The sequence below is a fragment of the Oncorhynchus mykiss genome, chromosome 17, assembly GCF_057628025.1.
Source record: "Oncorhynchus mykiss isolate SJ-2025 chromosome 17, ASM5762802v1, whole genome shotgun sequence".
NCBI lineage: Eukaryota > Metazoa > Chordata > Actinopteri > Salmoniformes > Salmonidae > Oncorhynchus > Oncorhynchus mykiss.
Window position 1 is genome coordinate 60615608 of NC_143038.1, and position 25514 is coordinate 60641121.

The 25514-nt window shown below is 41.5% G+C and overlaps 2 protein-coding genes across 7 annotated transcripts in view; one reads left to right on the plus strand and one right to left on the minus strand.

Moving 5' to 3' along the window:
- The window catches only part of LOC110494603 (E3 ubiquitin-protein ligase PDZRN3-B), a 562549-nt gene that overhangs the window by 521984 nt on the left and 15051 nt on the right, over positions 1–25514 (minus strand). The gene's annotated exons all lie outside the window — the stretch shown is intronic.
- LOC110494606 (neural cell adhesion molecule L1-like protein) overlaps positions 1–25514 on the plus strand; it is a 92848-nt gene that overhangs the window by 59641 nt on the left and 7693 nt on the right. For 3 of the 5 annotated variants that reach the window (XM_021569826.3, XM_021569827.3, XM_090206178.1), the window contains exons 2-23: positions 2950–3164; positions 6042–6150; positions 6435–6625; positions 7173–7295; positions 7452–7622; positions 7947–7979; positions 9519–9630; positions 9762–9943; positions 10265–10396; positions 10483–10623; positions 11565–11676; positions 12050–12216; positions 12401–12566; positions 12677–12801; positions 14003–14104; positions 14432–14629; positions 14832–14902; positions 15937–16159; positions 16836–16951; positions 17208–17412; positions 17559–17681; positions 19491–19670. In XM_021569826.3, the coding sequence (XP_021425501.3) occupies positions 3056–3164; positions 6042–6150; positions 6435–6625; positions 7173–7295; positions 7452–7622; positions 7947–7979; positions 9519–9630; positions 9762–9943; positions 10265–10396; positions 10483–10623; positions 11565–11676; positions 12050–12216; positions 12401–12566; positions 12677–12801; positions 14003–14104; positions 14432–14629; positions 14832–14902; positions 15937–16159; positions 16836–16951; positions 17208–17412; positions 17559–17681; positions 19491–19670 (3091 nt within the window). In that variant the 5' untranslated portion in view covers positions 2950–3055. Of the gene's footprint in view, positions 1–2949; positions 3165–5512; positions 5531–6041; positions 6151–6434; positions 6626–7172; positions 7296–7451; positions 7623–7946; positions 7980–9518; positions 9631–9761; positions 9944–10264; positions 10397–10482; positions 10624–11564; positions 11677–12049; positions 12217–12400; positions 12567–12676; positions 12802–14002; positions 14105–14431; positions 14630–14831; positions 14903–15936; positions 16160–16835; positions 16952–17207; positions 17413–17558; positions 17682–19490; positions 19671–25514 lie in introns of all 5 variants that reach the window. The other 2 variants (XM_021569822.3, XM_021569823.3) reach the window with 1 other exon arrangement.

The following is a 25514-nucleotide window of genomic DNA, read 5'->3' on the forward strand; positions in this document are numbered from 1 at the left end:
CAGGCTCGCCCCGGCCCCACTCAACTGATTCATATAGCCCCTGTAGCCTATACTGTATGCCGGGTTAGAGATAGACATCCCAGTCTCCCACCAGTTTAGTCCCTATATGATTTATTAACCTCCCTCAACCAGATGGCCAAGTTGGATCTGGCTAAATGCTCAACGAGTGGGAAAATTAATTAAATCAGATGGCAGGTGATCAAGCACAGTTTGAACAGAACGTAATCCATCTAAGTGGTGTTAGGTTGGTTGATTAAGGCCAAAGAGAAACGCATTGTCTTGGAGGGATTGTAAAAACCTCCCTCTTAAACTCACCAATCCTCCCAACAAAGCACTGCTAATTAGCAGAGCGCGGCGTCCTATCTTTTGATTTTAATCTGTAATTTGCAACATAAATCACAATGTGTGGGAAAAGAGTGAAATGGGAGCAACATTATTAAGCCTGGGGCATTTCTCCAGTCCGGACTCATGGATCATAACAAAGCCTTGTGAGTCTGAGGTTGGAAGAAAAGTCAATGTCCTACAGTAGTATTGTGATTAAGAGGGGTTGTGTATTGCACACTATGTTGTCTGTGGCTCTGCCGGTGACATCAGGGAGGTCACCCCCTAGGTCAGATTAGCCAGGATGGACTCACAAAGGCCCCAGACAGAGTTAATACCATTAGCATGAAGCATGGGGAGAGAGTTCAGGGTTCGTGTCTATTTTAAAACAGAGCCTCCTAAAGAAATGAATTAAATCGACTCTTTCACTCCTTGGTCAATTATTCAATTACTTCTCGTGAACTGCCATTTGACCTCTGTGTTTCCTATTGAATTTGGTAACTGAGAGAGAAGATACAAAAAAGAGGAGCAGTGTTTTTGGACAGTATGATTGAAAACACACCAGTAAAACATTAGCTGTTTGTTAAAACTACCGGGCGTGTGGGAGCTTGGCTATCTCTCCGGTTTCGCTCCATCCTGCTGAAATAAAGAGCTTAACACACACAAATTCCCAGACAAATCCATTTTTGCCATTAATTGGAAGCTCCATCTACATGAGAAGAGACAAACACTGTAATTGCTGGATTTGTATGCTTGTGATGAGAAGTGTTCAGCTATTTCCATTTTTGTCAGTGGACATTTGTGAGGACTCCCATGAGCATTATAATTAGGCACATTTTTTTGTCGCCAATTTTCATATTACTAGTGTGACATTATTCAACGTGGCCTGGTCTATCTGCTACCCTGCGTTCAACCAACTAGATTCCTGACTAGAATGACCCAGTGACCTACAGTAGGTCACAGCCAACTTGAGGCAGGCTAATGAATAGATACCCTAGAGATTCTATTATAGAACAGAGGCTGGTGGGCAACAATGCCGTTGAGGTGAACATTCCTGCATAGAGCTCTATCCCCACAATTCTGTGCTCTTGTCATACTGTACACAGCAAATTAGGATTCAAACCGCTGGCCTGTTAAGAGGAGAATGACCCGTGCCCTCTGACCCTGAGACCCACTGGTTATCAGATATAAAACCGATAAAAAATACTATTGCGAGTGTCCTCCTGAGTAGCGCAGTGGTCTAAGGCACTGCATTGCTAGCTGTGTCACTAAAGACTCTGCGTTCAATACTATTGCTAGTGTCCTCCTGAGTAGCGCAGTGGTCTAAGGCACTGCATTGCTAGCTGTGTCACTAAAGACTCTGGGTTCAAGTCCAGGCTCTGTTGTAGCCAGCTGTGACCCGAGACCCATGGGGCGGCGTACAATTGGGTTAGGGGAGGGTTTGGCTGGCATTGTGCACTAGTGATGCCTCTGGTGGACTGGGTGCAGTGCACTCTGACAAGGTTGCCAGGTGTACAGTGTTTCCTCTGACACATTGATACTTCCGGGTTAAGTGGGCAGGTGACTTGGTTGTGTTTTGGAGGCCACATGGCTCTTGACGTTAACCTCTCCCCAGTCCGTACGGGAGTTGCAGCGATGAGACAAGACTGTAACTACCAATTGGATAACATGAAAAGGGGTAAAAAAGGTATGCTATTCTTTGGAAGAAGATTATTGCTAAGTCTGAGAACCATGTGTGATCATCATGGCTGTGTTGTGTTCTCTTTGAATATTCAGAGAGGAGCCCACAGACACAGAACAGGAACAGCCTGATGACAAATGCTGCAGCAGGGTTGTATCTTAATGATGTAAATCATTCACTCTGTTGTGGAATGAATTCATAATTTTCACTTTGAAATGTGGAGCATGTATTAATATAACCACTGCCTCATGTATTTATGTATTTAAACTCTTGTTCTATGGTGCATGAAAAACTACTCACTCTGGCTGCCTAGCCAACACACTCCAACAGACAATAAACAAGAAAACAATGTGTGTCTCCAGGGAACAGAGTGATATAGAGATGCAATAATTCAATTTTTGTCACAGTAGCATTTTAAAGGGGTAATCAGCAGTTGCTACATCAATTCTTTCACTATTGATTCTTGAAGAATATAACTTAGAAATGCCTCATGAGCTAAATTCAACGGTCACACTCCATGAGAACACAAAATATAAGCTTGTTTTACTCCAATGTTTGTAAACAAAGTAAATTTAAACAAGCACTAGATAACCTCAAAGCATGGTTCAAACTATAATGTTGATATCATGGATGGTCAGTTATTGCAACTATAGCCCTGGTTACTAATTTAATAAGAGTGGTTACATTTCCCCAGCCCCATCCCTCAGCTTTTTACCGAAACGGCTGATTGCCGCTTTAAGCATGAAGCCCAGAATGTGGTCCCTGCTGATGTGAGTGACTGCTGTGCTGGAAACTTGTGTTGTGCCTGGCTGAGCATCTCTCTCAGTCACCGGGGGTTCTCTCTCTGCCTTGTGTGGGATAGCCTGACTGTCTGTCTGCCTGACGCGTGGGTGGATCTGGATTCATGGGACGCCACTCTCACTCTATTGTCTGTGTTGCACTTGCAGGTCCAACGTCTTCTGCATGCCATAGAGATGAATTGAGAACTGGAAGAGAGCAGCGTGTTCCACTTCCCCCAAGATTAACTCTGAGATTGCTGTCTGCTGTGGCGTGATGAGGATGAGGTTGTCGAGGTGGAGCCCAGGATTGGCTCTCCTGGTTGGTGTGGTTGCCAGTATCTGTGCCTTTCACCCCACCACTGCCATAGACATACCACTGGAGGGTAAGCGCTCACTTTCCGTTGAAGTGCCTGGGCAGGATACCATACAGCTTTGTAAAGTACAGTATATTGATTTTGTTTTCCAATATATTTAATGGTCAAAGCTGTATGTATTGTAATGGTCATCCTCATGTATTCTTTGAAATATTGAGTATTCTGTAATTCTGTATCGTACCAAAATCAGTTCTATTATATTCATGGATGGAACACATCCTTGGCTGGGTTTTGATTTCTTGTTTAAAACGTCTTATGGCTTGAATCCCGCTAACGGGATTGATATGACAACAGCCAGTGAAAGTGCAGGGCGCCAAATTCAAAACAACAGAAATCTCATAATTAAAATTCCTCAAACATAGAAGTATTTTACACCATTTTAAAGATAAACTTGTTGTTAATCCCACCACAGTGTGCGATATCAAAAAGGCTTTACGACGAAAGCACACCAAACTATTATGTTAGGTCTGCACCTAGTCACAGAAAAACACAGCCATTTTTCAGGGCAAAGAGGAGTCACAAAAAGCAGAAACAGCGATATAATTAATCACTAACCATTGATAATCTTCATCAGATGACACTCATAGGACTTCATGTTACACAATACATGTATGTTTTTTTCGATAAAGTTCATATTTATATACAAAAATATGAGTTTACATTGACGCGTTATGTTTAGCAGTTCCAAAACATCTGGTGATTTTGCAGAGAGCCACATAAATACTCATAAAAAACATTGATAAAAGATACAACTATTATGCATGGAATTATAGATACACTTCTCCTTAATGCAACCGCTGTGTCAGATTTAAAAAAAGCTTTACCGGCAAAGTGTCACGGTTTTCTGTATGTGAAAGAGAGTCGGACCAAAATGCGGCGTGTAGATTGCGATCCATGTTTAATAAACAAACGTAAAACAAGAATCGATACAAACACTACAAAACGAAGAACGTAACGAAAACCGAAACAGCCCTATTTGGTGAAAACACAGAGACAGGAACAATCACCCACAAACACACAGTGAAACCCAGGCTACCTAAATATGGTTCCCAATCAGAGACAATGACTAACACCTGCCTCTGATTGAGAACCATATCAGGCCAGACATAGAAATAGACAAACAAGACATCCAACATAGAATGACCACCCAGCTCACGTCCTGACCAACACTAAAACAAGGAAAACACACACAAACGATGGTCAGAACGTGACACAAAGCACACCATGCAATAATCTGAGTACAGTGACAACAAATCAAGCAATACAGATATCCTCCATGTTGTGGAGTCAACAGAAGTCAGAAATAACATTATAAATATTCACTTACCTTTGATGATCTTCATCAGAATGCACTCCCAGGAATCCCAGTTACACAATATATGTTTGATTTGTTCGATAATGTCCATCATTTATGTCCAAATACCTCCTTTTGTTTGAGTGTTTATCCCAGTAATCCAAATGCTCAATGCACGATCGCTTAGTTCAGAAGAAAAGTCAAAAAAGTTATATTACAGTTTGTAGAAACATTTCAAACGATGTATAGAATCAATCTTTAGGACGTTTTTATCATAAATCTTCAATAATGTTCCAAACGGAGAATTCCTTTGTCTTCAGAAATGCAATGGAACTCAAGCTAACTCTCACGTGAACACGCGTGGTCAGCTCATGCCACTCTGCCAGACCACTGACTCATTCAGCTCTCATTCCCCCCTCCTTTACAGTAGAAGCCTCAAACAAGGTTCTAAAGATTGGTGACGTCTTGTGGAAGCCTTAGGAAGTGCAATTTGACCCCATAGACACTGTATATTTGATAAGAGTTGAAAAAACTACAAACCTCAGATTTCCCACTTACTGTTTGGATTTTTTTCTCAGGTTTTTGCCTGCCATATGAGTTTTGTTATACTCACAGACATAATTCAAACAATTTTAGAAATTTCAGTGTTTCTATCCAATAATGTGCACATATTATCAACTGGGCCTGAGTAGCAGGCAGTTTACTCTGGGCACCTTATTCATCCAAGCTACTCAATACTGCCCCAGCCATAACAAGTTAAATCAGGTTTCTTCATTCTCTTGTATTAGGGCTGTGTATCTTACAGTTTCCTTGGAAACAAGTATTAGGTTTTCCTCCATCTAAATTATTCATAAATCATCTCTTAAGGGCCCGCATATAAATAACATTTCAGAAAAGCAACCCATACTTATGTTGATGCAAGGTGATTCATTTCCTGCAATCTCCTTAAATGTGGGCTGAAGTGTTTCATTTATAAATGTCTACAACCAACACAAAACTGGATTATGCTTAAACTTCTGTCTGTATTTTGTTTGTTGTCTTCCTGCTGCCATGGATATTCTAGTTGTAGGTCATGTAAACAGTAAGTTTGCTCTGACGTGCCCTGTCCCATTCAGCATTAGTGACCGCCTGTCTGTCCTCACTTTATCTCTTGGCTCAGTGGTCAGCAACACAGCAGCTGTACCATGTGGTCATCTCGTGAACGATCTGCATCTCCATTTATTCACACAATCAACATCTTAGAATTGGATTGTCTTGAACTCTCACCCACTTAGTGGCATGTAGTGTTAACCTGCACCACTGGTCCTACTGGCCTGACCTCATGATGCTAGTTTTACTGTTGCTGATATCTGTAGTTGTGTAGTATATGTCTAACACATATCACTTAAACAAGAAAGCATGGACAAAGCAGAACAGGTTCAAACAGGATGTCACTGTGAAATAGAACTATTGGAAAAGAAAATATCATCATAATGGAAACTAATCATCCCCTAACACCTAATACTAGAGTGAGAGATGATGCTATAATAAACCTGCAGTAGGTATTTGGAGTTTTCTTCATTAAGGTGTTGTCCCTGTTGTTTGTTGTCCAGTTGAGCAGCTGCCCACCATCACAGAGGCGTCCCCCAGCTCTCTGATCGCCTTCCCCTTCGATGAGAGCTTCCCCATGACGTGTGAAGCCAAAGGGAACCCCAAGCCAGAGTGAGTAATGAGTATCCTACTCTACCATTCCATACCCAGCAGATGGGAGAGGGACTACCCAGGAGAGCTCGTTAGCAGCCCAACAGACAGCCTACCACCGGCCATCGATTTGGCATGTCAACTTGTTTTTGGCTGTTTGATTTCATGGTGTGAAGTCTTGCACATACTGTGAGTGCCAACATTGGACACTGAACACACTGTGTACATTTGGCTGAAACACATTTGACATTTTCAAGGTTTATTTTGAATGTTATCAGTGGCTGATTGAACTGTTGATTTTGTAGATTCTGGTGGACGAAAAATGGGGAAGAGTTTGACCCTTACCAGGACCCAAGGCTGATCAAGGAGAAAAACTCGGGGACGTTTGTGATCCCCAACACTGGGAACCTCACAGAGTACCAGGGAACTTACCGCTGTTATGCCTCGAATAAACTAGGGACAGCCATAACAGAGGAGGTTGAGTTTGTTGTGCCCCGTGAGTAGCATCCCTAAGCTCTGTGGTGCTCCATTACAATTATTTCAAAGTGATTCAGGTCCTGGAATCCAATGTGTCGCTCAATTGTGAGCTGTTTGTTGTATTGGCCATGGCAGAAAGTCATTGAACCTTCAAAACATTCCACACCCAGTTGCATCTACCCATATGGACTGTGTGGCAGAAGGGAGACTGATCTAGCATCTCCATCATTTCACTTGATACATTTTTCATTTAGTTCCAAAGCATAGTACATACATCTTCAAAGAAATCCAGACAGAGGGGAACTGTGACTAAATTTGTCCATGCTTCAACCATTCAGGGTGGCTGACAAGAAGCACAACAGTAGTAATGACGTCTATTTTTTTCCTGCAAGCCAATATATAAAGAAGATGCTGTAAAATCCAATTCACTGGCTCAATACAAGCACCTTCACACACAACCAACACAAAACACTAGTATCATAGTACTGCCACCTGCTGGAGAAAAAGGCAACTACACTAAATGACTGACAAATCATTGTAAACTTTTGTTTATTTTTGGGGGTTAGATGTACCGAAGTTTCCTAAGGAGAAGATTGATCCCATTGAGGTGGAGGAGGGTCAGCCTGTCATTCTGGAGTGTAACCCTCCTAAAGGAATCCCTCCTTTACAGATCTATTGGATGACCATCGGTAAGTGACTAATGGCTTCCCAGACCTGACACCCTGACACGCCCTGGAGAGAGGCCTGTCTGATTCATGTCAAATCCTTTGTGTTGACACCTGCAGTTTTATTGATGCACAATAGCTAAAAACCACATTTGAGTAATTTTTTTTTCACCTTCTCAGGCCTTCAGCACATAGAGCAGGATGACAGGGTGTCCATGGGTCTGAACGGCGACCTGTTCTTCTCTAATGCTCTGGAGAAGGACAGCCACAGAGACTACTGCTGCTTCGCTGCCTTTCCCAAGATACGCACCATTGTACAGAAGAATGCCATGTCTGTCATAGTCAAGAGCAGTAGGTATCAATCTAAAAGACTGTGAATACGTTTATTTATGATCTCAGTTACAGCAAGGAGCTTGTTATGGTTAGGAAAAGGCTTTGTTTTGATCACCATAATGGTCTCAAGCTCTGATCAAGCTCTGATCCAATGCATTTGTCATTATGATCATGTATATGATTAAGAACATTCCCAATATCCAACAGGATCTTCAAAGTTGTATTTGCCATGCTCTTGATGCCACTGATGTTTTAATTAATTTAAACCACAGCATTGTGTGTCACTTTTGTTCTATGGATGCTTTGTACATTTTCATATGTTACTACCCACCTTCATTTCAGAAAATTCCAACAATGACTCAAGTAGCAGTCCAGGTAAGTTACATTCCCTCTCAATAAGAAAGATTTCTGGCTCCCAGGTGTCTTTTATACAGGTAACGAGCTGAGATTAGGAGTACACTCTTAAAGGGAGTGCTCCTAATCTCAGCTTGTTACCTGTATAAAATACACCTGTCCAAAGAAGCAATCAATCAATCAGATTCCAAACTCTTCACCATGGCCAAGAACAAAGAGCTCTCCAAGGATGTCCGGGACAAGATTGTAGACCTACACAAGGCTGGAATGGGCTACAAGACCATCGCCAAGCAGCTTGGTGAGAAGGTGACAACAGTTGGTGCGATTATTCGCAAATGGAAGAAACACAAAAGAACTGTCAATCTCCCTCGGCCTGGGACTCCATGCAAGATCTCACCTCGTGGAGTTGCAATGATCATGAAAACGGTGAGGAATCAGCCCAGAACTACACGGGAGGATCTTGTCAATGATCTCAAGGCAGCTGGGACCATAGTCACCAAGAAAACAATTGGTAACACAATACGCCATGAAGGACTGAAATCCTGCAGCTCCCACAAGGTCCCACTGCTCAAGAAAGCACATATACATGCCCGTCTGAAGTCTGAATGATTCTGAATGATTCAGAGGACAACTAGGTGAAAGTGTTGTGGTCAGATGAGACCAAAATGGAGTTCTTTGGCATCAACTCAACTCGCCGTGTTTGGAGGAGGAGGAATGCTGCCTATGACCCTAAGAACACCATCCCCACCGTCAAACATGGAGGTGGAAACATTATGCTTTGGGGGTGTTTTTCTGCTAAGGGGACAGGACAACTTCACCGCATCAAAGGGACGATGGACGGGGCCATGTATCATCATCTTGGGTGAGAACCTCCTTCCCTCAGCCAGGGCATTGAGAATGGGTCGTAAATGGGTATTCCAGCATGACAATGACCCAAAACACACAGCCAAGGCAACAAAGGAGTGGCTCAAGATGAAGCTAGCCGGTCTCCAGACCTTAATCCCATAGAAAATCTCGGGAGGGAGCTGAAGGTTCGAGTTGCCAATCGTCTGCCTTGAAACCTTAATGACTTGGAGAAGATCTGCAAAGAGGAGTGGGACAAAATCCCTCCTGAGATGTGTGCAAACCTGGTGGCCAACTACAAGAAACATCTGACCTCTGTGATTGCCAACAAGGGTTTTTCCACCAAGTACTAAGTCATGTTTTGCAGAGCTGTCAAATACTTATTTCCCTCATTAAAATGGGTGTTTTTCTGGATTTTTTTGTTATTCTGTCTCTCATTGTTCAAATAAACCTACCATTAAAATTATAGACTGATAATTTCTTTGTCAGTGGGCAAACGTACAAAATCGGCAGGGGATCAAATACTTTTTTCCCTCACTGTATATCAGTCTACAACACCCATTTTTCCATAGAATGTTATTTGAGGATCCAAAGACTGTGTTGTAGGTTAGCAGTTCAAGCGACCCTTTCATTGCCTTCTTTGAAAAATCACTTTAGTATTTACCAGTTTCACTAACTAAGCATAAAACACTGATTGTTTCTGTTCCATTCTCAAAGCCAATTCAATCATGGAGAGAAAACCAAGTCTTCTGATGCCCTCTGGTGTCAAGTCGGAGACACAGCTGGTGAAAGGTGATGAGCTACTACTGGAGTGCATTGCAGAGGGCTTGTAAGTAAACCTACCTCTGTATTTTACCAAGGACTGCTTCAACATGATATCTGCTGTACATGCCACTGAATGTAAAGCAATTTCAACAACCTGCTCATACAACATTTCACTGCCCCTCTTCTTTCATTCAGTCCAACTCCCATGATTGAGTGGTTGAAGATAGACCACAGGCTGCCTGATAGAGTAACAATAGAGAACCATGGGAAACTCCTGAGCATTGACCAGGTTGATGAAGATGACAAGGGGAAGTACATGTGTAAGGCTACGAACATCCATGGAATGGCCGTCCACTACTTTGACGTATCAGTGGAAGGTATGTGTGTGTATCTGAAAAATATGCTGTATAACTTAAACTGCATTTAGGTTTTACTGTAGGAAGATACCTCATAATAGTAACACATTTTCATGAGAAATAGTGCCATCTATGGTACATTGAACAAACTGCTTTTCAAGAGGGCATCAAAAAGTCACAATTTCAGAACTGTCTCTGGGTGGTAAGATAACACAATCAAGTATTTTGTGATTTCCATGTAAAACAAAAAAATTAGGCATTTATTGAGATGTGTAAACTGTGGCCTGGTTCCCTCCCTGGTTGCAGATGTTTTATGTCTGTCTTTGATGTTGGTCTTTCCAGAGCCTCCTCAGTGGGTGTCTGAGCCTGAGAGCCAGCTTAGTATGATTGGCTCAGATGTGCTCATCAATTGCTCCGCCACGGGCACTCCTCAGCCCACCATCCAATGGATGGTGAATGGAAAGCCTATTGAGGGTATGTTCTCAGTGTACCTCAACAAGACATGCATCTCCAGGACTTTCTATTGGTGCACAGTTAATGGATTTCATTGTTTATTACAGAGGTCCCAGCATCTAACAGAAAAGAGTTTGATGACAAAATTGTCTTGCACAAAGCCAACTCGACTGACAGTGCCGTCTACCAATGTGAGGCCTCCAACAGACATGGAACCCTGCTAGCCAATGCCAATATCATGATCATGAGTAAGTTTATGGGGCTTCACTGGTTTTAATCTCCACCTCTGAAAATAGCCTTTACTTTCATCTGAGGCTTTATGTTTTATTGGTTACAAATAAATAGTTGCTAAATCTCAGTCTTAATCACTCTGTTTAACCAGATGCGCCCATCTATTTATAGTTACCCATTATTAAGTATGAAATTGTATGGCAAGGAAAGTGCAGTAAAGAATCCAACTGGTTGCTTGGCAATAGAACGGGCAGCATCTGTTTCTCTGTAATTGCCAGACATTGGCGTTAGGCGGTGGAAGATGGTCTGTGAGTGGTGTTGTGTCTGGTTTGAGAGACAGCTCTGGCACGGTCTCTACTCTGCAGCCCATGGGCCATGGTAAAGGAATGTTTGAGCACCACGGTCCTCCATAAGGATTACCCACCCACATCCCCTGTGATTCACTCCGCATGCTCCCAGGCATTTATATGCTAACCCATTTCTCCAGTCAATTCAGAATTCAATGCCATAACACTAACATGTGCTGCTTTTATAAGAGCCGATAAGAAATTATTTGCTCTTTTTGGCTTTTCAGAAATGTCTGGAGTTTGTCACTGGTCTGTTTCTGGGTGCAAAATCACAGCTTCCATGAAGTGAGACAGACACAGGATGTTTTGGCTAGGAATGATAAGACGCATTTATTTAAAATTTAGCGCTCATTATTCTATGTTTTCATTTTTTCTATTTTCATTGACAGTCCAGCCATTCTTTTAAAATAAATGGTAATTAACAAAGAAGGATGACAACATTTTCACCTTAACATTTTGGCTCTCAAATTTTAATTGACTTTAGTATTAACTCTTTATAGCCAAATACTGGAAGAAGTAGTCTGTTCAATTGGAGGACCACACTTAAATCCCTTCATATCTCATTCGTATCCCAAACCCTGAATCACTCACTGGGATGTCTCTCCCCACAGATCTGCCTCCCATGATCCTGACAGAGGAAGGTCTGGAGTATTCAGCGGTGGAGGGGAAGGTTATAGTGATGCACTGCAAGGTGTTCAGTTCTCCACCATCTGCTGTTACCTGGTGAGTAGACTCTCCCTAACCCTGGTCCCAGATCAGCATGGGCTTTACCCAGCTCATTCTGCTATTGCTGTCATGTGATGTCATCATTGGCACCCAGGCAATACCAGGCAAGTCCAGCTCCAAACAGTCCTCTCAGAGGCCAGTAGAGAGCAGTAGATATCAACGTGTCAAGAGATAGTTATGTGTACAGAATCTGTTTATCGGTTGGTGATCCACTGTTTATTGAGGAAATATACAGAAAGAAAGCATCTTACACATACACAATAACTTTAATGAAACATTTTTTATCTTGTGATGTGCTCAAAAACATTCTTCTGTAATTAAATTTAATCGCAAGTGGAGACTTTAATTGATTGCTTTGAATGTTTTACAGGAACAAGGAGGACTCCACAGGATCTTTGGAGGGACCAAGGTTTACAGTTCACCAGAATGGATCATTGGAGATCTATAATGTGGAAAAAGAGGACATGGGCCAATACACATGTTACACCAAGAATACTGAAGGGACGTCTGCTATCACTGCCTTACTGGATGTTAAAGGTATACAACTCAATAAAATAAAGCATTTTTTTAAACACCCTAGTCTAGGACCATGTGTTTTTTCTAACTATGTGACCTGAAAACTGTCTTACCTAGTTTTCCCTGCTTCAGTCACGTAGTCAGAAAACATTCGGTCCTAAACATAAACCTTTACATATACAGTTGTGTGTTTGAACTATCCAAGATCCCACAAAGATATTCCAGGCCCCGGAAGACTTGCAGGTCCTAATAGGAACCACAGCCCAGCTCTCCTGCCTGGCGGTGTACGACAACTCATTCAGTGGCGACTTTGAGATTGTGTGGGAAAAAGACGATATGGAGATAGCACTAAACCACACAGAGAATTCTGGGTAAGATAAGCCTCTCTTGTGGTGTTACGTATATAAGCCTAGCAGGAAAGTTCACTTGCTTTTTAGATGGCACAGATCAATAGGTTGTCTCTCTTTTTCTCTGCCGATAGATATTTCATAGAGGATGGTATACTGCAGATTGTCAACGTCAGCCACAGAGACCAGGGCATGTACAAGTGTGTGGCCAGAACTCCAATGGATCAGGACACTGCCTCTGCACTACTCATGGTGCTGGGTGAGCAAAATATGTCAAATATATCAAAGCCTGCTCAGACCTAAAGGCTCTATGACACCCAGCACAATAGAAATGCATGTCACAGTATGGATCCATACCGTATGATGAAGCCAAGCGTGCCATGGCATAGTACTCAGAGCAGAACATGATTACACATGTCTTCAGATTCAGACCTTGGCTTTGCATTTACAGTAAAATGCATTTACATTGTTTGATTCCTTTTCAAAAAACAATGGCTGCATTCCAAACACTTAAAAGACACACTCTATCCCCTCAGCCCTCAAATTGAGTAGACACTTCTGATGACGTATCATGACGTCTGACGAGTATACTGTACACTTGCAGGACAAGGGGCGAGGGAGGAAGGAATGATTTTTATAATGGACCGCCCTTGTCCAGAAATTCGTCACTCGTTCATCCCGCAATGTTTGTGTTTTCAGCCACCGGTAGCTTGTGGGTGCTATATACTGTATGCGCTACAGTCAATTATGATTGCATGTCTACTTATATTAACTATATCATTATTAATATACATCTACCGTATTATAGCTACCAAAATAATTAGCTAACTAACATTTGCCTGCCTAGCTGGAACTTATAACTTAATATATACAAATATATTTATACAATTTCCAAAAGTTAACCAAACAAAAACATCATTACTTTTACGAGACGTGTTTGTGTCGTCATGTGCATTAGTAGCACACTTTCTAACCTTTTTACATTGCTCTTTACTTACACTTGTGTGTTAACTTGTCCATATTGACGTTGGGGTTTTAAGTTTCGGCTGACTTTTCTTAGTGGATGTACAATCATCGCGAATTGAATTATGGGGTGTTTCAGGCCTCGAAGTGAACATAATAGTACACTTGCAAACTCGATCAAAAACGAGGGCTGAGGGGCTTACGTTGCAAACTTCCCTTGTTTGGCTAATCGTTTGGACTGACGTACAGGACGGTGAGGGGGATTCCCCCAAGGGCATAAGGCGAGGATAAGTGGACGAGGGTGTGTCTTTTATGAGTTTGAAACGCAGGCATTAGATGTCTATGACTACGTTACTGCATCATAGTTTTCACTTTCTTTCTTCTCAATTGGTCAGTTTCTGCTTCAAATGTTTTTCCTCAGTCCTTTTCCACTCCAGAGGATTCCCTGTCTTTGTGTGTTATCAAAGCAATGTTGTTGTGGTGGTGGTGTTTTCCAGACATCCCACATGCACCTGAGAACTTGGTGCTATCTGAACACAAGGGCAGAAGTGTGAAGCTCAAATGGATCCCTGGGGAGGACCACAACAGCTCAACCACTGGTAATAGTCTGGTCATCCACCTGGCTCTTCAAACACAGCAAACACAATATGCATGCATGTTGGAGCATCAGGCCTGTAGTATACAGTATACACTGACAATAACATGGCACATATTTACTAAGAAAAATTGAATTAGTACTTTATCATTGTGTTAGTCTCATGTCAACATCCCAATACAAATTAGTAGTTTAATCTTTTGGAGCAAGTATCCTGCTCAGTGCAGGGTCTGAATAGTTTGCTGCATTGCTGGCTGTTAGGTAAACAGCCCCTTTGGCAAAGGGCTTGGGCAGATTGGGGACTGGTCTGTGTGTCTCACCCTGTCAACAGAGTTCATTATTGAGTATGAGGAGAGCCAGTGGGAGCCAGGGACCTGGAGAGAGCTTCAGAGAGTTCCTGGAAATCACGGCTCGGCAGTCCTCAAACTTTACGGACATGTCAACTATCGCTTCCGAGTGTCTGGAGTCAACACAGTGGGCAGAGGGCGCCCCAGTGAGCCCACAGAGAGATACAAGACCCCTCCCACAGGTAGGAATTCCTCCACTCATGTTGCCTTGTCCTCCTCCTCATATCACCGTACAGGCCACCAGAGCTGCCTGCACTGCTCGTTGAACTTTAAAACACTCATCATCTGAGATAATTGATTCCACTCTTGTTGATACCAAGGTCTCTTATGTGCACATTTCACAGGAGATTTCTGCCAAAATCCATATTTCTTCTCTCTCACCAGCCCCTGACAAGAACCCTGAAAATATCAAAATTGAAGGTCATTTGCCACATGAAATGGATATCAACTGGGAGGTAAGAAACAGAATGTGGTTCCTTCAATATACTGTACCTTCCCTGAATACGTATGCACCTCTCTGAATACTGAATATTTCACAGGAGTAACATTTTTGTGGAAATCAAAAACTCTCTTCATTCAAAGAGAAAGTGTACACTCTTAGAAAAAAAGGTGCTATCTAGAACCTAAAAGGGTTCTTCAGCTGTCCCCATAGAAGAACCATTTGAAGAACCATTTTTGGTTCCAAGTAAAACTGTTTTTGTTCCAAGTAGAACCCTTTTGAGTTCCATGTTAGACACACTACATGGAACCCAAAAGAGTTCTACCTAGAACCACAAAGGGTTCTCCTATACTTATAGGGACAGCTGAAGAACCCTTTTGGAACCCTTTGGGAACCCTTTTTTCTAAGAGTGTACATGCAATTATAATAAGAATCCCTCAGGAATCAAATATCCATGCTGTTGATATTTCATATTGTTGATTTATAACTTTAGAAGAGCTATTTTGATGGTGAATTGGATTGCTATCAAAGCTGCTCATTGTGGTGCTTTTATTAGAAAGTGAAAAGAGAGGAGAGAAGATTTCTTACATGTACAGTAATAAATTCAGCTTTATTGTAAAAACATTAATCTCACCCCCACTTATTATCTCCCTGCTCCTGCAGAGTAATGTAGCTCCTGAATTGATGAGCTCTCTCATTGTTAATGATTTGCTTTTGTGGATAATAGTGTCTTATTCTATTTCCCATCATGGTCAGGCAATTGTGATGAAAGCACTAGATCTCTCTACAATCTGTGAAGCCTGCTCTTTATATCAGAGGTGTGGCTCAGAGCTGCCTGGGCCCAGCACCCAGTCAAATGTCTAATTGTTTTACTGATTTTATATTATCAAAGCCTCGTTAGGATCCAAGTGTATGGGCTTGTCATTATAATCCTGCAATAGCCTAGATGAAGAAAGACATATAAAGAAATCCTTGCTTAATTGTTCAAGTTCCTATATAATGTTAATAATCTGTGTGTTACTGTTATTCTTACCTTCCTCACTCTTGCAGCCATTGTCCCCCATTGAACACAATGGGCCAGGCCTTGAATATAAGGTGAGTTATAAGAGACAGCATGTGGAGGAGGACTGGCAGGAGCATGTGGTGAAGAGACACTCGTTTGTAGTGAAGGACACTCCCACGTTTGTGCCATATGAGATCAGGATCCAGGCAAGGAACCACCACGGATGGGGACCTGAACCCAAAGTGGTGACGGGCTACTCTGGAGAAGACTGTGAGTGACTTAAACACAGAGAGTTTCTATGTGTATTTCACAATAATTATACTATTGAAATGCACAAGGATAATACGGTACAGTATGTACCATTCAGCTGTGTGTATGGTAGGCTATAGTCTTTAAAATATAGACTATTTTCTCTGAAAAGGCCGCAGTAGCTGATGAAATGTGTGATATGCATGTAGTAGCTTTATTGAGCTAAAACTCTCGTTTAGAAGTCATAAACCACTTCATTCCATGCTGGTTTGTATTTATTTATATTTCCATCTTCATCTTTAGCTTTCTTTTGGACTTGCCCTCAGGAAGTTACCTCAGGTGGTCAAATACAATGTTATAGATTTTTAAAAAGCAACCTTGTTAAGAATGTTTTGTCTTCCTTTAGAGGTTTCGTAATACTTTGTTGTCATACTGTCTGGTATCATCGCTTAGGTAATAGCAGTGAGCCCCACACTAGTTCCTACCTTGTGAAAGTGGTACATCACATTATTTAGATGCAGTCACTGATCTATAGATTCATATTTTACAGAAGCATATATTTGAAGCATCTAAATACTCAACTCAGCCAATACCAAACATATATTATGATCTGGTGGATCATTCACCATAAAGCTGAGCTTATATTTCACATGTACGGGCTGAATGGACTGTGACGTGAGTGTATTTGGCCCTGCAGTCCCCTCTGCGGCTCCTGATGATGTAGCGGTGGAGGTGATGAACAACTCGCTGGTCAAGGTCAGCTGGATGCGTGTTCACAAGGACAAGCTGCATGGACATCTGGGAGGCTACAGGGTAATTCTTTAAAACAGCCCTGAAACTTTCAGACACAGTTTAAAGGGAGAGACTCTGACCTCGTTGGATCTCCTGGACCTCTCACTCCACTTTGTCTCCATAACGCTGGCAGCGCACTGTTACCTTACACAGGCCACTAGCGCAAAATACTATAACCCAGACTATAGCCTTCCCCATTCAGGATGTATTGTCCTTTTCTCACATACGATCTGTTAGATTCATAACACTGTGTGTCCTTCTGTCATGGCGGTGTCAGATAAGCTGGTGGCGGCTGCGTAGTCTGCTGGACTCAAAGAAGACTCACGGGGACAAACACACTCTGACATTCCCGGGGGACCGGAACCATGCCATGGTACCAGGGCTCACGCCCTTCTCTGAGTACAGCCTCATCATCATGACCTTCAACAGGCGAGGCAATGGGCCAGGTAGCCACGCCGTCAACTTCAAAACCCCAGAGGGAGGTAAGACAGGAGGGGAGAGGAGCGTGCCATGGAACATATTAATTCACTACTGTGCAACTGAAGAAGAAAATAAACTATCTGGACACAAGCTTATTGTGCTATTGTGTTAACACTTTTTACTACTTGTATATTTGTTTGTTTCCCAGTTCCAGAGAAAACCCCAGTTTTCAGGGTCACAGATGTTCAGAAGCACACCGTCACTCTCACCTGGGCACCTCCTCTGGAGGCCAACGGAGTCCTTACAGGATACCTGCTAGAGTATCAGCTGAGTATGTACAAATCTTTCCACTTCCCTGTTAACCTGCAGTCTGACATGCACCAGGCTCCCTTCATTCAATATGTCTAGCAACTCCTTGATCTTACCACTATGATATATTGCTGTGCTTATGAGTGGTGCTACAGTGCATGTTTTAATGCTTGTTAATGATAGTCTCTAGTTTAGCTCCTACAGCTGGTGTGAAATGTTTGTCTTAATATAGAAATGTGAGAAAATACATGCAGAGCTTTGATAGTGAAGATCCACAGGTTTAAATCTCACAAGTTGTTGCATGAGAATATGATCAAATGGAGAACAAATACTCAGATGAAAAATACCCTCAAGGAGAAAAGAATGAGGGTTGAATACAGCTAAATGTTAAACGTCTGTTATTGGATGGCATTATTGGATGTCATCAGAAAGCATGGAAGTGGATATCCAGTGTGACTCATTGATAGTATGAATGTAGAATGACCCCCTTGGTGAGAGAGGGGTCAGTATCTGGCCTGTGTGGTGTGTTGTGATCCGGCACCAGCAGCGCTGACCAAGGCCAGCGTGTCACGGCCTTTTAAGGTCTTGGTTACTGACCCCATCCTGTCCACCGGGGACTTCGTCACAACCAACGACCCAGATTAAACAGTCACAGGACAACAATAACGTGTATGTGTGTGTCCCTCCCTGGCCTGAAACAATAACAATGATGAGGCTGATTAAAACATTTCAAAGACAGCTTTGCAAAGTAACTCTCCCTAATGGTTTTTGATTTTTCCGCTGCACAAGAGGGTCAAAAGTGTCATGTTGTATTTCAGAAGAAGGGACGTTTTCATTGTGCAATCATGATAAAGCTGATGGACTCTTTTGAAGTGAGTGGTTTTGGAGGAAGTGATGTTAATGGTAAAGATAATGCACCAGAGGAAGCAGCAGAGGAATTGAAAAGCTGCTGCAAAGCTGTTCCAGGGCTGAGCCCAGCTTCATAGAGGTTATTTGCTAGCTTAATATTTCACAGGTTTCACAGGACCTACACTGTTAGATTGATGGCCAGTTCCATCTCTAGGGAAGGAAGAACCAACTACCAATGCAAATCAGATGTTGTTCACAGGTTGCACCTCCATCACTCGGTCGTGTCATGCCATTGTTGTGAATAGTGGTGTCCTAAAGTCGTGATAAGCCCAGTCATTCTGGATGAAGGCTAACGACTGTTTAGCCTAAATTACACTATAGTGCCTGGAAATACGACGACATTGCTAAAGTAGTCAAATGTTCAGTAGGAAACAACTTTGCCAGCATTATCATGTCATCAAATTTACTTTAAACAGATGGAAATGTTGTCATTAGCTAGCAAAGTTTGTCAAGAATAGCTAGCAATGCTAACAGTAGCTCGCTAAAATCCGGTGTCCTCCCCTCAATCTTAGCTAACTAGCTAACGTTATACTGCATCTAAAGCCAACCTGGCAACATCAAAATGATTAAAAAGATTTTCCTTGTAATTATTTGCCTCCTTTTGAATGGCATTGTATTTCTAAGCCACTCTAATGCACCTTTGATTCAATCTTTATCAGCGCTCATTGACAATACATTGAGTAGAATGCTCAGTTGGCCATCAGTCCAAAACAAACATTCAAAACAACATTGTGACGAAACATGCAACCCATGATTACATGCTCACACAATGTGGTCCTATATCTACCAAACCCACAACATATTATGAGTGTCCTTTTCAAATGATCAATCAAATGCTTATTTTTTCCTTCTGTATCAGAGATATCCTTTGTGTCCATTAATACATGAAGACACGTTTAATCGAGTCTCTGTGTGTGTTTAGTCAACGACACAGAGGAGGTGGGTGTCCTGCAGACTGTGGATATCAGCAACCCTGACACCACCATGTGGGTCCTGCAGAACCTGGAGGCTATCAGCAGATACAAGTTCTACCTGCGCCCCTGCACCAGGGTGGGCTGTGGGCCCCGGGTCAGCAAGGAGAGCACCACCACGCCTGAAGCACGTAAGTCACACAGGCCGAGGTGTGGCAGGGGGATACTGGAGGAAATCCTTTGAGAATGGAAGGGGGGTATGGGTTTATTGTTGGGGGAAATAGCGAGACGTGGTAGCAGGACTTTGTATTAGAGGGATGATGTATTCTGTAAATGACCAAGCCTGTACACCGTAAATGACCAAGCCTGTACACTGTAGATGACCAAGCCATTTCAGTAATGTATTAGCTCATTGAATTTCAGGGAATGTGATATTGGCTCCAACTGCCAGGCTTTTCATATCTCCATCTAAGTAATGTTTGTGGGTAAACAATATCATAAGGGTGTGAGAAGGGGTTTCATTCATCATTGTCATAAAAGAGCAAATGCTTATTGATTTGAAGGAGAAAGCGAGATATGAAACAAACGGCTGGAAAAGAGAATTGCCTTCAGCAAGGGAAAATGCACATTTTCTGTATTGTATAATTATATAGGAATTGGTAAAGTAAGTAGATTGCCATTGCAATGTTTGGCTCATGCATATGACACAACATTTTCATCTTATGAATTCTATGTCAGTTCTACTTCAGTGGAGTGTTAGATGTACTCTGTCGGAACCAGGCCAAGCTCAATTCAACTGAGTCTTTGGGAGTGCAGATAAGGGGGTGACACCAGTCAAAGATGATTAGAATCTAATGAAAATAAGCAAGTGCACTTGAATGTGTAATGGAGGGTCTGCACTGTGGTGCCACATCACACATAGCTTCTGTCTAACAATAGTCATAATTGATTTGGGTACTCTCTAATAGTAAGGGCTTGTAAATTGATATAAATGGTTAACAAAACATAGCATCCTTTTCAATCAAACACAGTAAGCAGGCTTCTGGGATTAATTAAATGCAAGAATGCATGTTTAGATTGATTTACTAAACAAAACACCATTATGGTATGAAATCCAAATAAATATACTTTCTCCGTGTGTGGGAGTAATGTCAAATCAAATCATGTTTTTTTTGTCACGTGCTTTGTAAATAATAGGAGCAGACTAATAGTGAAATGTTAATTTACGGGCCCTCCCCAACATTGCAGAGAGAATAATAACACAAGGAGTAAATACACAATGAAGTAACGATTACTTGGCTACATACACGGGGTCCCAGTACTGAGTCAATGTTCAGGGGTACGAGGTAATTGAGGTAGATGTCTAGCATTTTGTTGGTAGACATCATTGCTAGGCAACAATTTTCAGGTCTTGCCATAGATTTTTAGTAGATTAAATTCTTGCGTCGAGCAATCCCGTATCCGGGAGCGTAATCATAGCCTCAAGCTCATTGCCATAACGCAACGTTCGCAAATTAAATGAAAGAAATATATTCACTCACAAGCTTAGCCTTTTGTTAACAACACTGTCATCTCAGATTTTCAAAATATGCTTTTCAACCATAGCTACACAAGCATTTGTGTAAGAGTATTGATAGATAGCATAGCATTAAGCCTAGCATTCAGCAGGCAACATTTTCACAAAAACAAGAAAAGCATTCAAATAAAATCATTTACCTTTGAAGAACTTCGGATGTTTTCAATGAGGAGACTCTCAGTTAGATAGCAAATGTTCAGTTTTTCCAAAAATATTATTTGTGTAGTAGAAATCACTCCATTTTGTTCATCACGTTTGGCTAAGAAAAAAACCAGAAAATTCAGTCATTACAACGCCAAACTTTTTTCCAAATTAACTCCATAATATCGACAGAAACATGACAAACGTTGTTTAGAATCAATCCTCAAGGTGTTTTTCACATATCTATTCGATGATAAATCATTCATGGCAGTTGGGTTTCTCCTCTGAAGCAAATGGAAAAATACACGCAGCTGGAGATTACGCAATAATTGCGACGGAGGACACCAAGCGAGCACCTGGTAGATGTAGTGTAAAATGATCAATGATATGCCTACAAATACGTCACAATGCTGCAGACACCTTGGGGAAACGACAGAAAGTGTAAGCTCATTCCTGGCGCATTCACAGCCATATAAGGAGACATTGGAACACAGCCCCATCAAAATCTGGGGCACTTCCTGTTTGAAATTTCATCTTGGTTTCGCCGGTAGCATCAGTTCTGTGGCACTCACAGATAATATATTTGCAGTTTTGGAAACATCAGAGTGTTTTCTTTCCAAAGCTGTCAATTATATGCATAGTCGAGCATCTTTTCGTGACAAAATATCTTGTTTAATACGGGAACGTTGTTTTATCCAAAAATTAAAAGGGCGCCCCCTATATCCAAGAAGTTTTAAGTTAAAACTGTAACTCGGCCAGTCAGGAACATTAACTGTCTGCTTGGTGAGGAACTCCAGTGTAGATTTGGCCTTGTGTTTTAGTTTAATGTCCTGCAGAAAGATGAATTCATCTCCCAGTGTCTGCTGAAAAGCAGACTGAACCAGGTTTTCCTCTAGGATCTTGCATGTGATTAGCTCTATTCTATTTTTTTTTTATATCATGAAAAATTCCCCAGTCCTTAACCATTAGAGGCATACTCATAACATGATGCAGCCACCACTATGCTTGAAAATATGGAGAGTAGTACTCAGTAGGGTTGAATATTTTCCTGGTATTTTACAAATGTGCCCGCCAAAACGGAAGTGTCATTCAAAAGCGTTATAAAGCATATAAATATGTCTGGATTTAAATTAATCTAGCTCCAGTAGGCTAATATTTTTGAGTGTGAACTTTTACTGTATTGTATTATATGGACTGGAATTACGCACATCTTTCAAACCATGATAAAGCAGAAGAGAACATGTGATTCTGGTGCAGCACATGCAGTATACAAAGTTACAAGTATAGGCTAGCAAATTTGATTATATCGTTGAAATATAATAGAGCCTATTTGTATAAGTAGTATATATACCTTTCATAATATTTCCCCTAATGTTATTAGCTTTCCTCCTTTTTCTCTATTGTTGCTTTGTTCCTTTCTCACTTTCAACAGTTAATAGAAATATGTTTCGTAGTCCTTATCTTCATCATTCTAATGAAATCCTTGAGTAATATAGAACTAGAATTAGATGCAGAAGGCTTTAATTTCACGTCACAAAGATTGAATGGTTAGGGTCTGAATAAATAATTGCTATAGCTTACCGCCAAAGCGTATTCACTCTTTCAAACTATCCGTGAGTTCTATTGGCTGCTGTATTTAACATTCAGCAAAAAGAGCTTGCGTCCCTCTTCGAATAGTCTATTGGTATAAGAAATGCAAAAATAAATAACTAAAAGTCCAGCAGGCTATTCTAGTCTAGCTTTTCCTGCATGGGACTCCAAGAGCTAAGGAGTGTTTGTTAAGGAGAGAGGCCAGCGGAGCACAGGTGCTTGGGTATTGTGCAAGAGACAGAGGATATACGTTAGAAGCTTATAATGCATAACCCATCAGAAATGAGCTAAATATAAGGCTAATACTGCATTGAATTTATTACCTGAAAGAGTTAGGCTAGGACATCTATATATAAATCTAGAACAGGATTGTCTATTTTGGATGCCATTTGAATGGTGTTAATGGAGAGAGAGGAAGACTGTGAGAGAGTGCTCATATGTGCAGTGATTTAAAGCAATGATATTCAAGTGATAGGCTATTATAAAACTCTGCAGCTGCAAATTAAAAAAGTGCAAAACTTTACTGTTAGGCGGAGCAGCACAGGGGAACCCAAGAGCAGACTCAGACCAAGAAACAGGGATGAATAAACTAAGGTATTTATTGTAACACAGGGGGATATGGAGTGCAGATCTGGGGAAGCTCAGATGAGTAGTAGGAAACTAATGTGGAGGCTGAGGTTGGAGTGAGCTGGGTTGGAACAGGGTAAACAGGTCCGGAGAGAATCCAATGGAGTGGTGGTGTGGTGAATGCAGAACAGGGTAGCAGGTTGGTGAGATGTGGAACAGGAGCCAGGAGCCAGAGTCAGAACGGCAAAACTGTAGTGAGAGGATAAACAGCGTCAGGCAGGGAAACAGACACAGCAGGGTAACAGGGTCTTGAATAATCATAAATAGCTAGAATCATAAACTGACTGAGCAGAGATTACGATCTGGCAGAGTGGAAGATGCAGGACTGAGTATTTGTAGAGATCTTGATTATGGAAGGGGTTGCAGCTGGTGAGGATCCGCTCTGGCTCCAGCACACCTGTCTCCAACCACACAATTACAAACAAACAGAAAGGGAGGGAGAGAGAGAGAGAGAGAGAGTGTGTACTGGAGAAGTGGCTGCAGGTCAAGGTGACACCGGATGTCCACTAGGGGGTGTGGCAGGAGCAGATGTGACATTAACAATTAAAAAACAAGGTGACCCCCGAAAGCCAGATGATTATGGGTACAGTAAATTACATTCGGTCAGTAAGTGCATTCGGTCTTTATATTACTGTAGTATAGGCAATGCTGGAACAAATGTAGGCCTACCTGTCACAAGAAAAAAAGTTACCATGATGAGATAACAGGTCTACATGCATTGTGAATTGCACTCCATACTGAGATGGGCTGTCTGTCACCAACCTGAGCGTTGATTCATCATGCAGAGTCTGCAGAGAAGCCAGATTTAGACATTGCACATAATTTAATAGTTCCATTTCAAGCCATGCTGTTCATAAAAATAATTTATAATATTTTACCGGTTCCTCTGTTATCCCGGGAAAAGATAGTGGTTTTGGGAGGGAAAATCCTGGTAAATCTAGATACCCGGGTTCCCGCCGTTCCCGCCATTCAACCCTAGTACTCAGTAATGTATTGTATTTGCCCCAAAATTAACACTTTGTATTCAGGCGTCCTTCTTTTCACTCTGTCAATTCGGTTATTATTGTGGAGTAACTACAATGTCTTTGATCCATCCTCAGTTTTCTCCTATGACAGACAGTAAACTCTGTAACTGCTCCAAAGTTACGAGTGGCCTCATAGTGAAATCCCTGAGCGGTTTCCTTCCTCTCCAGCTACTAAGTTAGGAAGGACGTCTGTATCTTTGTAGTGACTGGGTGTATTGATAAACCATCTAAATTGTAATGAATATCTTCACCATGCTCAAAGGGATATTCAATGTCTGCTTTTTTAAAGCATGCTACTTATTATTTGACTTGTTAAGCACATTTTTAATCCTGAACTTATTTAGGCTTGCATAATAGAGGGGTTCTTGAATACTTATTTACTCAAGACATTTCAGCTTTTCATGTTTTATGAATTTAAAACATTTAGAAAAACTATTTCCACTTTTACGTTATGGGGTATTGTGTATAGGCCAGTAATACATTTATTTTTTTATTTTTTATGCATTTTAAATTCGGGATGTAACACAACAAAATGTGGAAAATGTCAAGGGCTGTGAATACATTCTGTACATACAGTATAGATAGTATAGATAGGGGTAAAGTGACTAATGTAGTATTGTTTTGAATATATACCCTGTAAACTCAGGAAAGACGGAGATGGCCCTGAGTTGTAATCTACTTAATATACATGATTGGATCTCCCATCACATTTATGTAGGGAAACATTTTGCATCTTTTTCATGCTTATATTGCAGTTGGTGTCAGCACATGTTCTTGCTGTGCCATGCTGAAGTACGTAAGGCTTTTAACTTATGCAATTGATAATAATGTGTGCCCGTCAGGTGGGTATCCATCTTCTTGATGATACGTTCACTGTGTGGTGTGGAAGCTAAAACCACTTTCCATACATGTATCTGCTTGGTAATGCTTTCCTTTCTTATTTTCCATCTCCTCACCAGTTTCCACAGTGGTATCCACTGTCAGTATGTAGATTTCTGTTTATGTGCAGCACAAAGCAACTTCTGTAGTCTAACACTGATGGAAATCATCCCTACAGGTATATTCTCTGCAAAATA